This window comes from Lissotriton vulgaris, chromosome 2_1 (genome assembly GCF_964263255.1).
Source record: "Lissotriton vulgaris chromosome 2_1, aLisVul1.2, whole genome shotgun sequence".
NCBI classification, from domain to species: domain Eukaryota; kingdom Metazoa; phylum Chordata; class Amphibia; order Caudata; family Salamandridae; genus Lissotriton; species Lissotriton vulgaris.
Window position 1 is genome coordinate 1,415,027,151 of NC_141687.1, and position 16,421 is coordinate 1,415,043,571.

Genomic DNA, 16,421 nt, shown 5'->3' on the forward strand with positions numbered 1-16,421 from the left:
CATCACTGCTCTACACAATGAAACATGTGACGGCCAGTTGTCCTGCTGCCTCTTTCAAGTGCCCCTCTAGGTCAACGACCAGTCCAGAACTCATTGCAAATCAAGTGCAGGCCTAGGCATTAGTGCAAATACTTGAATTGATTTGAATGACCCTGTGACCAAAATCCAAAAACTAGGAGGTGAATAGGTTTTAGGCTGAGTGGCGACCCATTATGACTATCTGACTTCTGGGCACACAACCCTCTGGAGATCCCTACGGGGTATCATGCGTCCACTATACAAGTGGGCCCTCTTCCAAGAAAGGTTATTATGGTAGTGTACTGTGTATGGGATAGTATGAATGATTAAATAAATAATAACCAGCCACCCTTTCCCAAAAGGGTGTTAGATTGGCGTATGTGTCCGAAACTAGTTGATCAAACTTGAGGGCAAAGGAGTGATAACTCCAACTTGCTCTTTTCCCCCAGTTTTTAACCTAGTCTTACGATCTTGTGAATAAATGTTGATTTGGGCACTGCCTAGGCAATTTTAAAGATGACCTCATATAATCCCACACCCTTTTTCCTTAAAAGTGCTCCCTTGTAAGGAAAGAGGTAGCAGAATACTCTGACCCTCAGACAGTTGGAAAGAACTCTATGATGAAGCATGTCACTGGATAACATTCAGTGAGTGAGAGTTCCTTTAAATAAAAGTTCTTTCCCCTATATCCAGTGGGCCCACCCTAGATGACTCGAAGTTGACTCTCTTGATTGTGACAGTCCCAGCCCAACAACAGCCTTTCTGTTAAAATAATAAAGTAAAATTGCAATTAAAAGCTTAGGACTATAATGACAATTCCACTGAAGGAAAACTAGGATTACAGGTAAATAACTATTCCATCTGCTACCCAGCTGACCGCAATGGAACCATAGGAGCGCATACACTTCCTGCATGCTGAGAGGATAGACCGTATGTCAGCGACACAAGAATGTGCTTGTTGGGGACACTGTACTGCTCGCTCGCTTTGCCTCATTGAGTCCCTGCTATAAGTTTCTTTAGAGAACAACAGGCCCATGACTAGGTTGTATCCTTGAGTGTGACTGAATAATGCCTGTTCAGTGTCATTCATGAGCCTGAATTGAACGATTTTATCCTAGACCGCTGAAGTGTTACTTTTGTTAGTACAGTTCACATTAAACCACTAAGTGTGTAGCCCACTTTATTGTAGTATTAATATCCACTAGTGCCCTTAACTCGAAAAGGGTTGCCCTGTGGTCGTTAGTGCATGCCATTCAGTTCATTGGACGATCAGGACTCAACAGGAATATCCTAAATGGGTTAATCTGTCTTTTTCATTTAAATATTCTGTTAGATAAAATATTATTTTATTCGTATGGCAAAGGCAAACCAGTTGCAAACGTAAAATAACAGTTTGTTATAATTACGAATTTTGGCCACATGTAGTCCTAAATGCTAAAACAACTTTGAGTCATGCATTAATGGGACAAGCAATCGGACTAAAATATGTTCCTAAGAATAATCAATGAAAAGCAGTTTTGATCAAGAACTATGACCAGCTTAACTTTGAATGTCAAACAAATATTAGGTCAATTGAAAACTACTACAGTAAAAACCATAGTTTTGAATTAAGTCCATGATGAATATTTTAAACAAAATCCTAACAGTTCTGCTGAGGTATAAAAAAAAGTATGTATAGCAGTAATAAACAAAAACACTGTTTAAGATCTTATTCATTAACTTCTCAAAGCACCCACTCACGTGAATCGTCTGTATTCATGAATGCTGTGACTACTTTGTTACATCCTCTAATTCCTTTATTAATGAACATGGGCGTCAGTACTGAAAGAGGCTAATGTTTGGCAAGGACAGGTAATAAGTACAAGTAATGATATCTTAAATCCGTATTGTCTGTAGTGTAGTGAACCTAACTTTCCTTTCCAGCTTGTCCGAAACATTTGCAAGGGGAAAAGATAGAAGCTCAAATATGTGGAATTGTATTTAAATTATAAGGCATTTCAAAGCCTATGATTATCCATACATGCTGGTTGGTATTGATCTTATCTAGGACTAATTTATGAGAAATAGTTTTAATCTAAATAGCCACCAACTTTTTTGAATTGCCACACCTAATTCCCACACTTTTTCTATCTGCAAATCGGACAGTGCATGCTTTAGATATTTGAGCCAAGGCTTACATGGTTTCGGTTTGAGAAAAGTAGCACAGTTTTTCAGTGCTTCACAGCGCAACTGAGACTTTGCTGTTTCCTCAGGCGCTGCATTAAACGTAATACAAATTTGAAGGAAGTTGGTTTCCTGAACAGTGCCCGACTCTTCAATTTAAATTCTAATTAAATCTGAGCCTGTAAATTAGTTTTGGAGAGACCAAATGGCATTATGAAGGTGCAGCAGTATCCTAATTCAACTCATTTTGACACATTTAGATAGGCATTAACTTGTCATATATGTTGCAAGTAACGTTCCATCGACAGACCTGATAATTTCTTTGCCATACAACAAGCTCCATAATTATTGCTAAATCTGTCAAGCTTCAAATGCATGTTGAGATTGGTGCCCTCCTCTTTGATCAAAAGTGACTTGTACATATTTGCAAGTGACAAAACATAACGTGTATTTGTAAAGCCCACATTCACCGCTAACGGGATATATTTGCGCTGAATAACAAATGTTTATTGTTACCCAACTCAATGGTACTCATTTTATCGACCTCAGATGGATGAAAGGCTGAGTGGACCCGCATGGATTTGAACCTGTGACCATGAGGTCGAACACAGGCCCCTGCAGTGGATGCATTAGTCCACTAAACCACCACTTCCAGTGTCTTATCTGTTCAAGAACCACTTGCTATATTTTACTGTCTTCTAGCCAAAAAACACCTTTTTCTTTTTGTGAAATTGTTTTTTTTAGGTACAGATTAACCATTAATATTGGCAAGAAAACAGAAATTCAAATATACAGAGATGTCAATATAACAACACCCTTTGGTGCTAACCACGCGGTTGCAGTAACCCTGCACCCCTTGACAACTTGCAACACTTGTTTGCTCCTGTTTACTATAACAATCATACTTCATTGTGAGACAATAATGAGGAAGTATCTTTTATAAATGTACAAAATGCCCAAGCTGAGTTTACCGTCAAGCATTAAAAGGTTTAAAATTAGAAACATCTAGGAGGACAGATTTCTTGGAAACCCCTATAACATTAGTCAAGAGTATGAAAACAACATTAACAGATTCGTTTCAAAAGAAACCTTTCAGCTTTATAAGCTGTCTTTATGGAATGTGGAATTCTGCTCAGTCATCCAGGATGTTTAGATTCTGACATTAACTACCGTTTGCTCTCATTCTGTGACGTGGAGTGGACAAGGAAGGGGGTCAACTAATAGTTTGTTTGCCCTCTAGCCTTTCGGTATTAAGAGCTGTTGATTTCCCAGTCCCCTAATTATGGGACATCTCCTGTTTTAGCCCGTACTTGCAGAGCTGTCTGTTAACTTTAGGATGGGATAGTACTAGCCGCTATTAACACTCACCTTGATTTCCGAAATTTGGTGCAGGGATACTAGGGGTTGGAATCTCCAATTCCAGCCTGTGTCCCTGAAACAAATTCATATATATATATATATATATATATATATATATATATATATATATATATATATATATATATATATATATACTGAGGCTAGAGCGGAAAGCATGTGTCATAGGCATACATTATGTTACAGCATGTTATCCTGCAAAGAGTTTGACCGGCAAGCAGGGCACGGCTCCACCATGAGTATTCTAACAACTGTATACCAAAAAGGGGACACTGTTCCTAATGCAAGGTGCAAAAGTCACCCATGCAAGAGGGTGCAAAAAGTCACCCATTTAAAAACAGGGAAAAGAAGAAAAAGAACAGAAATCCTAGGTAAAAAGATCTCTGATAAAGAGACCCTTCGGGGGACCCGTAGGGAAATCAGCACCGGCCCTACGAGGAGCAACTGCCCGATGATGAAGCATGACACCTTTCGGGGTGTGTGAGGGCAACAGAGGACAACAATATGGTCTTCCTATCACTGGTGGGGGCTGTTACCTAGGATTTCTGTTCTTTTTCTTCTTTTCCCTGTTTTTAAATGGGTGACTTTTTGCACCCTCTTGCATGGGTGACTTTTGCACCTTGCATTAGGAACAGTGTCCCCTTTTTGGTATACATTTATAATTAAGGAGCATGGACACTGGACCTTAAAAAAGCTCCTTGGTCCCTCTCTCTTTTGTTGAAGTATTCGAACAACTGCCCAGCCCAACAAGGGTAATCGAGCATTATCGCTTGTGGGAGGCTAAGGCAAGTGGCCGATTGCTATCCTGTTCAGCTTATGTCTCTCGATTTGACTCCTCAACTAACGACGAGGAGGAATCTTGTTTACAAAAAAGCAAGATAAGAAGGGCTCCCATATGTCTTTGGGACGAGAGCAGAATGGCATTAGCTCCCAGTAATTTGTTTATTCCTCCTGACAATCTGACATCTCGCAACCATACCTTGAAGGTAGGACCAGGTTTTCGCCCCCACTGCATGTCTACCCTGTGTTTGGCTAATAGTAACAGCATGACGGTGAGAGACAGGCTTGTCCGAGACATACCCCAGGAGCTCCACCAGGGAGGTGTAGGGTGGTAGGTGCCCATTAATAGTGTGTATGGGCATATAAACTTCCTCCTCCCAGAACGATGCCACTCTCGAACATGTCATGCCAAATGGATGTAGCCTGATAGGAACCGCAACAGAAGAAGTGAGGATTGGGGACTAGCCCTATCTTGAAAAGCTCAAGCGCAGTGCAATATAGCCGGTAGAGAAATTTGAAATGTTTAGCCGCAATTTGTAGGTGGGAGAGAGAGATTCCAGCGGTCCACAGCAAAACTCCCATTGCCTATTGGTCAGGGCACGGTCTATATCTGCGTCCCATGCCTTGCGTGCAGTGGAATGGTAATCGGTGATGCTGTTTACATGCTGTTATTTAGGAACGTGATTAGTTTGCACAGGGATGGGAAAACATGGAAAAGTTACAGTGCTGAGAGACCTGGCGGGGGAGAAGGAAACGTGTCATGAATGGCGTGGCAAGCAGCCCTGAGTTGGTAATAAAGAAGAGTGTCTAGGAGGGTAGGTGTAAGGGTGGACGTGACCTTGTACGGAGGGATGAATCGATCCCCAGAGTGTAAGTTTGAAATACTCTTGAGCTGTCACCCTCTAGCCCACAACACAGCACCCCTGTCATGAAGTGGCTGGATCTGGGAGTTGTTGGCAAGAGGTATGTATGGGGCGTACAGACACTCCAGCTCAGCTCGCCTGCGCAATCCCTTCCATGCCCAGCATAGGCACACTCCTGTGTCAGTTTTGGCTGTCGGTGTTTTATAAGGTACATAGAGTGCCGTTGTCAATAGCCACGGAGAAGCACGATCCAACTCTATGAAAGTGTGGGGCCGGAATGGAGTTGAGTGAAGCCAGTAGTGAAGAAATTATTCTTGGGTGCACAAGGCATACAGTTTCATATTGAGTGCCCCCAAACTACCCTGCACAAGCAGCAGAGTGAGGAAGTCCCAAGACGCATGGTTGTTTATTGGCCCATATCCGTGTCGTCAAATTTGATTTGATACGTTTGAATAATTGGGCTGTCAGTGGGGGGGCACATTAAATAACAGGTATAGAAATTTGGGGAGGACTATCATCTTCACTATTACAATGCGTCCTGCTAATGACGGTGGCAATTTAGACCAGACTGGAATTCTGTCCTCTAGCCAGTCAATTGCCCAGTTGTAGTTAACACACCAGGGTCTTGGCTTATGCATATGCATAATTACTGAATCGGTTCAGACGCCCATTGAATTGGGTGTTCTGTATGGAAAGGCAGCGTCCTGTCCGTTAGGGGAAATAAGAGGGATTTGGACTAGTTCATTTGCATTCCTGAACAGCAATTCAGATTATTCTTAGTGGTGTCCCTAGGATGAAGAATACCTGCACACACCTTGGACTACCTGGTCCTTTGATTTATGATTTCCCCAATTCTGGAGACCAATCTGGCATTTTCGACCTACTCATAACAGGTGAAAGATGTGAGAAGAATTGGAGAGAGGTGTGACGGTCAGGGGTTCATGACACACGAGGACAGTGCCTGTGGAGCACTGTCTGCTTATTCAAGTTGTTTTGTAAGGGGAAGGCCAGGTGAGATGAGTTCACTCAGGCTCTAGACTCAGGCTGTTATTCTTCCTTTGGAGCAGAGGGATGGAGAAATGGGGTGAGGGCCCCTTCTGGCCCGGGTCCTGAATATGGTTTGGTGAATCCATGCACCCGGCCTTGATTCTTGTTGGAAGAGGGTTGGAGAAAGGGCAAGGTGGAGCCGCGGAGGGGGAAAGGAGACGGCCTGGGCCCGCTCAGAGGTGTTGCTGGATTTAGCGGGGCATGCTGTGCTTCTGCCCTTAGCCCCTTCAGTGCTTTCACTGAGTGTGCCTCAGCATCCAGTGAAACCAGCCAGGTCTGATGTCTCTGGGTCAAGAATTGTTGTGTAGTGTCACTCTGCTTAACACGAACTATCGCCACACCTGGTGATACACTTTGACTGTTATTGTTATTATTGATTAACGAGAAATCAATAAATAATTTGTTTAAAAAAAATATTGTGTACAAAGTTGCTGACTCAGTGGGTTGGTGTTTCAGGGGCCCAAAGAACTAAGAATGATCAAGTGGTAGAATGACATCCACGGTTACTGCTCCATTTGGAATATTCCCACTCTTAGTGAGGGCTTTCTTTTGAATCCTGCAAACGGCCTACATGGAAACATTGGCTATCAATGTTAATGCGTGGTGAATTTAAGTTACATTTTCCAGCTTACTGGTGCCTCTTTTATTTTTTCTGTGAAGTGCAAATACTCTTGGGTTTCACAGAAGAAAATTTGCCCTATAACAAAAATGTTCATACATGCCCCACAGAAATTGATTTGGGAAAAAATGATTGGTGGGTAAAACGTTTTTACAAAGACTAACCAATTAACTTTAAAAGGGATTCATCAAACTAGTGATATTTTGACTTAAAAAAATATTTATCCCATATTAAAGTTTGTGGAAAAATGCATTTGCCTTCACCTGTTCAGTTGCATAAAAGGAAAATAGTGTTATTTTGAACTTCCAGGATCCCAAGACCAGGATTAGGAATGGATTTTGAGTAGGGGATATGGTAATATATCTAGGGATTTCTCCACCTTCCTATGTACCCCACCAAGCACCTCTGTCATCATGGTTGGATTACTCTAAAGCACTTCATCATTCTGTACACATTGTACGTTTCCATTTAAGGTTCTCTAAAACAATGCCGTTACTTTTCTGTGTTCAAGACATACCGTGCTATAATATGTATAACAAGGTCCTATGGCACACTTGCATGTATATTTTCCCAAAGGTCTTTTTAAGTATTCTGGTTTACTAAACATGTTATGGCAGCTAAAGTAGTGTGTTTCGCTCTTTTGCAGATGGGGTCATAGTGGCTATAAAGAGCTGTACCCAGAAGAATTTGATACAGATAGGTAACGTATGTAAAACGCTTTCATTGGAAGCTTAAATTCCAAAGCAGCATTTATTTTGGGGCGGTGAACAGTGTTTGTAGGGCACAACAAATAAAATACTGTCTTATAAATCCGGCAAGCAAGGTTCCAGATATCTGCCTATTGACTTCCAGGGATATAAAGAAATAGGTTAGTGAGAAACGCAACTGCATTTAAGTGTGCTTTAGTAACTTTTGCTTTGTTATTCAAACTTGTGCACCCCTTTGTTTTGTATAGCTTCCTTTTCCATACCGGCAGTTTCTCTAGTCCATGTAGTGTGTTCTACATTCTCATATCTATGCTGTCATGAGGCTGTTTTCCATCTCATTTCTTGCAGCAAACCGTTTGTTTCTGAATTCTGAGCGTTATCTGCAGACTACACATCCCCTCCGCGACCTATAAAATACGGGGTTCCCCAGGGGCCTTCGTTGAGCCCAACCCTGTTTAATGTGTTCGTCTCCTCATTGGCAACCATTGGCAAAAAGTGGGGTGTCGAAATGTGCTCCTATGCGGATGACACCCAGTTGATGGTCACCATTGATGAAAAAGAGGATTCAAAATCTAGACTGACAAACTGCCTGACTGAGTTGGCAATTTGGATGCAGGACCATTGTCTTAGACTAAATGCCGACAAGTCAGAAATCCTACTGTTCGGCAGAGGGACACAGGCTTGGGACAACAGCTGGTGGCCGAGTGACCTGGGCTCGCCTCCCAACCCTACTGCAAAAGCCAAAAATCTAGGCATAACACTGGATAGGGACTTATCCATGAAATCCCATGTCTCCATAGTTTGCGGCAGAGGCTTCGGGCTATTGAAGATGCTTAGACGAGTCTTCCCCTGGGTTCCGACAGAGTGCAGTAAAACACTAGTCCAGTCACTATTGATGAGTAGGCTGGACTATGGTAACTCCCTGTTTGTGGGAATGGCAGATTACCTTTTCTCTAAATTACAGATGGTTCAGAATGCCGCGGCCAAAGCCATCTGTAATAAAAGAAAATACGACTCCGCCAAAAACTGCATGCGTGAGCTTCAATGGCTCCCAATGAGACAACGAGCCACTTTTAAACTACTATGTATTTCACACAAAGTACTTCACGATACAGGCCCCAACATCCTACATGACAAGATTAGATTCCATAAACCCTCAAGGAACCTACGATCCATAACGTCAGTTAGAGCATCCACCACCCGAGCACGGACTGTCAGGATGGGAGAACGGGCCTTCTCTCACATTGCCGCAACAAAATGGAATGAGTTACCTCCTAACCTCAGAACAAATGACTGCTTCCTCTCATTTAGGAAACAACTAAAGACAGTTCTCTTCCCCCGATCAGATCAATAATCCTCAACCAGAGCTGCTATCGAATCACTTGCCACCTCTCCTCAGCGCTGTGATGTCCTTCCAAGGATGAATGTTAGCGCTTTACAAATAAATAAATACAAATACAAATCTTTGTTGGTCTCACACTCATTTGCTGCTGTTTCAAAACTACGTAAAAAAAAGAGAAGAACTTCCTTGGCTTCCTTCCTCCTTACTCTATTTTCACGAGAGTGACAGGAGCCTGAATAGCTGCATCTGGATCCATCTGGTGGTTCTTCTTCAGGGAAACACCATTTATAATCATAAGCACTGAATTGATCTGCCATTAATTAACCTGACTTGAGTGGGTTCCAGAGAATTGTTAACAAGATCACTTACTTTTATTGTTGTTGGAGGAGATACATTTTGTAATGTAAAACACATTTTACCAGCCTGTTTAAAAACTGTACTGATAAATTCTGTGTATTCTCTGAAAAAAGGAACAGTCAATTTAAGGGAGAGAAAAATTTACAAATAATCCAAGTGAAATGAAAGACGTTGTTTTCCTAAGCCTCTTTTTTAGGGTAAAAATAAAGGGGAAACTTCAGCTATGTAGCCAGATAGAGTTGAACTATATAAGACTGGAAAAACTGTCAATGCACCTTTAAGTAATCACAGCCCTCCAAAATCCCACACTGCCAGACATGTCAGTGGTAGGTGCGCCAGTTCCGTTATTTTCTGGCTCCTATTTACCGAATTTCGGAGCACTGAGCCTAGCCTTTGGGATTTTCTTTGATATGGAAATGATTCCTACCCTTCTTTAAAAGTGGTACACTTGACATCCCTTGAGATTTACTGCATTTCCCTGTCATTTTCTGAATTTTCCTTCTTCGCAAACGTGCCATTTTTGTGGGATAAGTGCCTTTGTTGTGGCTGAAAAAAAGGCACAGCCAGACCCTCATGATCTGCGAACTGCTTGCTGGCTAGAAATGCATTTTTCAGATGGGCGGCAAAACTGCCTTAAATTTTCCAGGTGGACAGAGATAAGATATGGCTCCATGGTCTTCAAGAGAAGGAATACAAACTCAAGAACTCTATCTCGGGAAGATCAGGTGAGCATATGGATGAGTTCCTTTTACCAGAGCAACAACCCACCCTTTCTGAGGACTAAAGAGATTAAAAAAAGGATTCCACCATTGAAATCGCACCATTTCTACTCGACAATGTGATCCATGACATTCAGGCAAAATACAATGGTAATGTATTTGCTGTTGAGGGTAGGGGTGCTGTCACCGAGGAAGTTATCCAAGAAACCTAGACGTTTAACTTTGAAGCAACACTCAGATTAGAGACTTATGTCATTTAGAAAGCTTTCATCTAAATCAGGCCCTAAATTGATACAACTTTCCTGTCAGGGTGGTAACATCTGTAGTAGAAATTCCAGCTTTGCTCTTCTCAAGCCTCAGTGACCTTCACAACCTATTAGACCACCGGGGATTCACCCAAAAGGCCGGCCTTTCTAACAATCCAAATACATCATGAATGAGAACCAAAACTCTCAGTTGGAGAGTCTCTAGAACTTCAGACTAGACATCGCTCAAGAGCCATTAGATATTGACCAACTTAAGACAATATGTCTCCACCCACACTTATTTCACCCATAGATATCCGTACTTCCCAAAAGGTTTTGATCAAAGGTGTCAACAAGATTAACATATCTTTACTTCTACTATTTCCAGGTCTGCTCAGTGCTGTAGTGGAACTATTTTTGCTCCTGTTCTGCAAAGGCAGCTTTATCTCTCTTTCAAACACAGTGCATATCTCCTCAGCAAGGCCCTTTGTTCCCTTGCCCAGAATTGGTAATTCTCTGAGCTCTAAAGAACCATGCTAAAACATCCCCCTTCTGGATCATCCTTATGGGAGTACAAGCACCTATTTTCTGTGGGAAGAAAAGTCTGTGTGGCATCTACATATAATGACCATTACCCCTGCTTTCGTTGGCATTTCCTAAAGATCCATGTGGGATTCTTTCCAAGAATGTTGATGATGTCGTTCCTTAAGAAAGGAGGATTTTTTCGGAAATCCTGTAAAAAGACATGATTGGCTCCTATCATGTTTACAGCACAGCTGCTAATGATTTAGTTCTTGCTGATCTTTGTTATTGCCACAAGCTTGCTTAGATATTCTTTGGTGTTCTGTCACACTGGCCTCAAACCATAGACTCCACCGAGAATCTTAGATCTTCCTTCCTCTGTAAACACTCTGAAATGCAACACATAAAGACCAAGATGGAAATATTAAGAGCAGTAGGCTTGGAGAAGAAAAGAGAATTTAAAAAAGCATTGTTCCAACCTTAAATATATCTCCCTTTCTCACTGAGGTCTCAAGCCCCCTTTGCCTCAGCTAAAGCAACAACAACAAATCCATTAGCAGAGACGTCAGTCAAGGGGAAAAGGAGGACATCAGCCATTTGCAGCTGTGAGAAAAACCTCTTGCAGTAGGCAAGCAGTGCCTTTTACCCCCCCCCCCTCTTCTGGATAAAAGTGAATAAAAAAATAAAAATCCCAAAAAACAAATGAGAACTGAATATTCTGCAAAATGGCTATTGCTCAGCATTGGTCCTTTCATAGATTACTATGCTTAACGTAACCCCTGTTCTGATGCTGGGAATCCTCAGTAGTTTAGAATTGGGGTAAGCCGTGTTCAAACGGCCATTGACATAAAAACCATGTTGTTTTAGTAACAAAATCTCATCACTGAACAGCATCCAAACTCTAGCCAATCGAGCAACAACTGCCCAGCACACATTCCCCCTAAAAGATGTCATTGTTCAGATTTTCTAGCGCACATTGAATGTTGGGGAGTCCTTGGCAGAGTTCTACTTAGACCTGATTTCATGATCTATGATGTGGCGAGTTAGTTTCCAGGCTATTTTCTATTCTGGACAATGGGAGAGACTTTTCCTCAAAAATGACATCTCCAGGGAAAGAAAAAATGTTTTTTTAAAGCCTGTTTGACTTGTGATCTTTAAAACCTGTTTGAGGATTACCCACACACTAAGTATATTTGTTGCCTATATACATAGACAGATGACAACCAGCTGTGACATTTCTAAGATCTTTTCCTCCAAAACCCTTTATGACACACACACACCTTCTGTTGTATATACTCGAGCGCAAGAGAGATCCTTCTTCTCTTGTGATATTCCCTCTTCTGGATGATATGAATAAAGGGCCATCGGAATGCTTCCCTCAAAAAAAGTAAACCTTTGGTCTTGTTGAGGTGTTCATAACCCTGCATCAGATTATTTTATTTCTGCTTTCAAAAAAGAAGTCCGCCCCTCTTGTGTTGCTGATTACCACAAAACCTCCCATCCAGGAGGGAAAATAGTGAGAAACTTTTATATGCTGACTAGCAGCCAAAAATGGTGCAAACAATTCTGTCATTTAACTTGCCATCATCAATGGTCAAACAGGTTAACAAAATCACCATCCATGATCACCACCTCTTCAACAGACATCTTAACCTTTCTTTGCATTGTCACCACAACAGTTAATCTTTGGCTTTATGCATGTCATAATGGGGATGTCATGGCTTTCCCCATTACGGTTTCATTGGAAGTATCCATCATTTTTACTTTGCATTTGTCACACACCAAGGTATTGGAACACCTTCCAAACCATGTTTTGGAATCGAAAGAGGAACATGATGTGGAGGAAATAATGTCAGACATGGACTAACTCTAGATAACCGTTATTCAACATTAATTTAATGTCCAGTATGTAAAATGATTATAACATTTACCCCATGCAAGTCCATTATGAGATGAGCATGATGTTGAAAGATAACGGTGTGAGAAGTATAGACGCTAAGAGTACTGTGACCATTATTATGTATTCTATGCTACACTAACCCATGGAACCACAAAATGGAGCTAGTTTTTGTTGATTTTCTCAGACCCTTCCAGCAAATGATGGAAAATCTTTGCTTTAAGCTGTTAGCACCATCCTTGCTTTCTCTTCAGCCAACAACTGCATGACAATTACCTGTGTCATTTCAGTAAGCTCTGGCTATGGCTCCTCAGCCACTGCAGTAGTTCTGGTCCCACTTGTGTCTGTTGATTTATATGAAGGATGAAGAATGTGACAGAAAGGACATGTAACTTGAAGAGGGTGCAATCAATAAGTTGGTGAAGATCATGATGCAAAGGACTACATGAAATCACTGCCAAGCGATGATAAAAAAAAACAGATGCAACCCATTTCACCCTCAGATGATATCACCATGATCATGCCCTTTCCTGCACGAAGGATGGCCTAGTAGAATCTCCTTTTGGCAAAGTGAGGTGACAGACCTGCCATTTGATGCGGGACATTCTTTGCTAATCATGTGGACAAACCACTTAAGTAATTAAGACAGATGCTGATACAGTAAGGTCTCTTGTGGCTCTTGCGGTCCCAAGAGATCTCAGTCCTACAAAAAAGGCTAATCGTAGGCTGGCTCTCAAAACAGTCAATAAGGGCAATATTGTTAGTACTACGGTGACCAAGGTTAATCAGGATAACAAAAACAATCCTACACCACGACTTCACAGAAACATTTCGGTGGTTCTCATTCCTGAAACTAAGATAGTCAAAGTGAGCCTGACTTCTCTGTACTGCTGGCACACCACACTTTGCCAAGATCCTCCAAATGTGCACACTATGAAGTTTTTTCAAAAGCTATGTGACATTAGGAGAGCGATCACCACCTTGAGCAATCACAAGAGGTTCTCAATCTTCTCCTAAAGGTGCAAAAAAGCATATGGCGCAAAGCTTCTACTCTAGGTTTTGCAGCATGAATCTTTCTGGAGTCACTATGCTGTGCATTATTCCGCCATCTCGTGGTTGGGTCCGTAATTGTCGTATTTTCCTTTTTTTCGGCCCAGGTAGGGTGGCCATCGACGTACCACCATTTGGTGTCCTCTGTGACATCGGCGCGCTTCCGGCGGAAGCTCCCTCCTGTGGTCGCCCTCTACAGATTCTTTTTACCGCCGTTGGGTCGTGATCGTCAACGAAGGAGCTCCAGAACTTTGGAGGCAGAATCACCGGAAAACCTACGAAATTCAACAGAAAAACTTAGTGACCAGAGGACCAGTCAACTAACAGGGACGGCGAAGAAGTAGAAGAACCAATTCTACGATGTACCACGGACTATGCACTCACAGGGGGCCCCTGAGCACCGTGATGGACAAGACACTGTTCAAATTGTGCGAGAACTACAGACACAAGTACGCGCAGAAGGACCAGCATCCTGTCTGCAACCTCTGCCTTCCGCTCGACCACCAAAGAAAGGATTGCAACGCCTGCGTGGTTTCACGCCTAAGACACTTAGGGTGAGAGAGAGACAGCGGATGGCAAAGCACGCCATGCAGGGACAAGGAGCACCTCCATCGCTCCGAGACTTGGGCCTCTCCAGTGAAGAAGAGGATAACATCGCTGAAGGGCCAGAAGGCTCGACGGATGTCGAGGTTGAAACCAGGAAGGAGGTAAGACTCGTCGACCGCTCGATGGACACTCTAAGAAGTGAGTCTCAATCCTCCCAAAAAGGGGCACTGCCGTCAAAGTCCTCAACGTAGCAGCTGCACCCAAAGATAAAAACAGACCAGCGGATCCTTGGCTAAGGACTCCCAGCTGGCGAAAAGCCTGGAAAAGGCAAGGCCGTCGAAAGCGGTTCTAGAAAAGGAACACTCGACGTCGAGGCAAGAATCCCAAAAGCAAGGCCCATCGTCCAGGCCCACGACCGCAACATCATCGATGTCGACGACCGTAAAACGGAGGCTTGAGAATCTCAAAACCGAACAAGTGTCCGAGATGGACAGGAAAAGGAGAAGACTCTAGGCCGAAATGGCGAGTATTCTCCAGAGAAAGAAGGATTTTGACGACAAAATGAGCCGGTACATGATTCCATCGAAACCCGTGCTCGAGGTCAAAGGCGAGAGCAGCGCAGATGAACGCCAACCGCAGAACACTCCAGAACTCGTCGAAGAGCAGGTAGAAGAAGACCTGTATTACTGTGGTGAGGAGGAAGAAGCATTGTACCAGGCCTCGACAATTTCGGAGTCTCAAGATCTCTCGTGGCAGGATCTCGACGTCGAATTGCCGGAAAGGGGCGTAGAGTCCTACCCTTCAAGGCCTTTGCTGCCAGATGACATTTGGAATGTACAACCACGTCATAAAGAAGGCAGCAGAGACCTTTAAGGTGAAGCTGGAGGAGCAAAAGCTTCAGGCATGTTTCCTGCTGGAAACACTTTTGCCAACACAAACAAGGAGCCAATTCTTGCCAATGCTTCCTAGTGTGCTGGACTAGGGAAGGGAGGCGTTCAAAGAACCAGCTATATGCAGATCTGTCACCCCAAGGTGTGAGAAGAAATACAAACACTCCTCACAGGACCCCATGTACATCAAGGGGTCAGTACCACCTGACTCCATCATCGCAGCCACGGCCAGAAAGAGAGCCAACATCACCACAAATACAGGACCACCTCCTGACAAGGAAAACAAGAGTATGGACCTGACAGGGAGGAAGATGGAAAGGAGTGCAGCAATGCAGTGGCGTATCGCAAACTCCAATGCCCTCATCAATAGGCAAGTGTATCAACACTGGGAGAAGTTCGGAGAACTACTCAGGCACCTACCAGACCAATACCAGAAGAGGGCCAGCCACCTGGTAGAGGAGAGGGAAAACATGGCTAATACATGTTTGAAATCCGCTCCAGATGCAGCGGAAACATCAAGTAGACAAATGATGATAGGGGTAACAGAGAGAAGACATGCCTGGCTCATCTCTGGCTTCAAAGCCGAAGTACAAAGTAACATCCTCAGCACACCCTTCAATCGTGAACAACTGATCGGCAGCACAGTCGAAGAAAAGTTAAACAAGCTGGAAAAGGAAAATGAGACTGCAAGGTCAATGGAAGCCCTGCAATTCAGGGGGATGAGAAGGGGAGTACCTCAAAGAAGGCCAGCAGGCAGGGGTAACAATCAACCTCCCACATCTCACCAATCCTTCAACCAAGGTTTCCAAGGGGGGAACCAGGGTCAACAGCAGTGACAGCAACAGCAGACATGGCATTACCAGCCTTGGGGCCAGTCCTTTCGTAGGCGCACAAGAGGACGAGGTAGCACACCCAGAGGAGGCCAACAGCCCGCCTCCAAGTGACTCCACAAAAACTTCAACACACACCCAGCCAACATCCACAGGGGTGTGTCATATAACAAAAAAAACAAAAGTTTGTCAGTTCCTCCAACATGCAACACCAGTAGGAGGCAGGATAATGGACTTCCTCCAGGAATGGAGGGAGATTACCACAGACAAGTGGATACTAAACATCATAAAACACGGCTATTGTATAGAACTACAAAGACATCCCCCACACAGAAAGCCAAACGGAAAGATTCACACAAGAAGGGAACTATCACGGGGGGCGTGGCTAGCAGCCAAGCATGGCGGCTGCATAGCTGAGGAGACCGGCAGGCTAGGCAGCTCCTTCCGAT

At 43.2% G+C, this 16,421-nt stretch overlaps 1 protein-coding gene across 3 annotated transcripts in view; it reads left to right on the plus strand.

Moving 5' to 3' along the window:
* The window catches only part of NKAPD1 (NKAP domain containing 1), a 172,646-nt gene that overhangs the window by 115,075 nt on the left and 41,150 nt on the right, over positions 1 to 16,421 (plus strand). For all 3 annotated transcript variants that reach the window (XM_086957186.1, XM_086957188.1, XM_086957187.1), the window contains one exon: positions 7,514 to 7,567. In XM_086957186.1, coding sequence (XP_086813312.1) covers positions 7,514 to 7,567 — 54 coding nt within the window. The remainder of the gene's footprint in view (positions 1 to 7,513; positions 7,568 to 16,421) is intronic.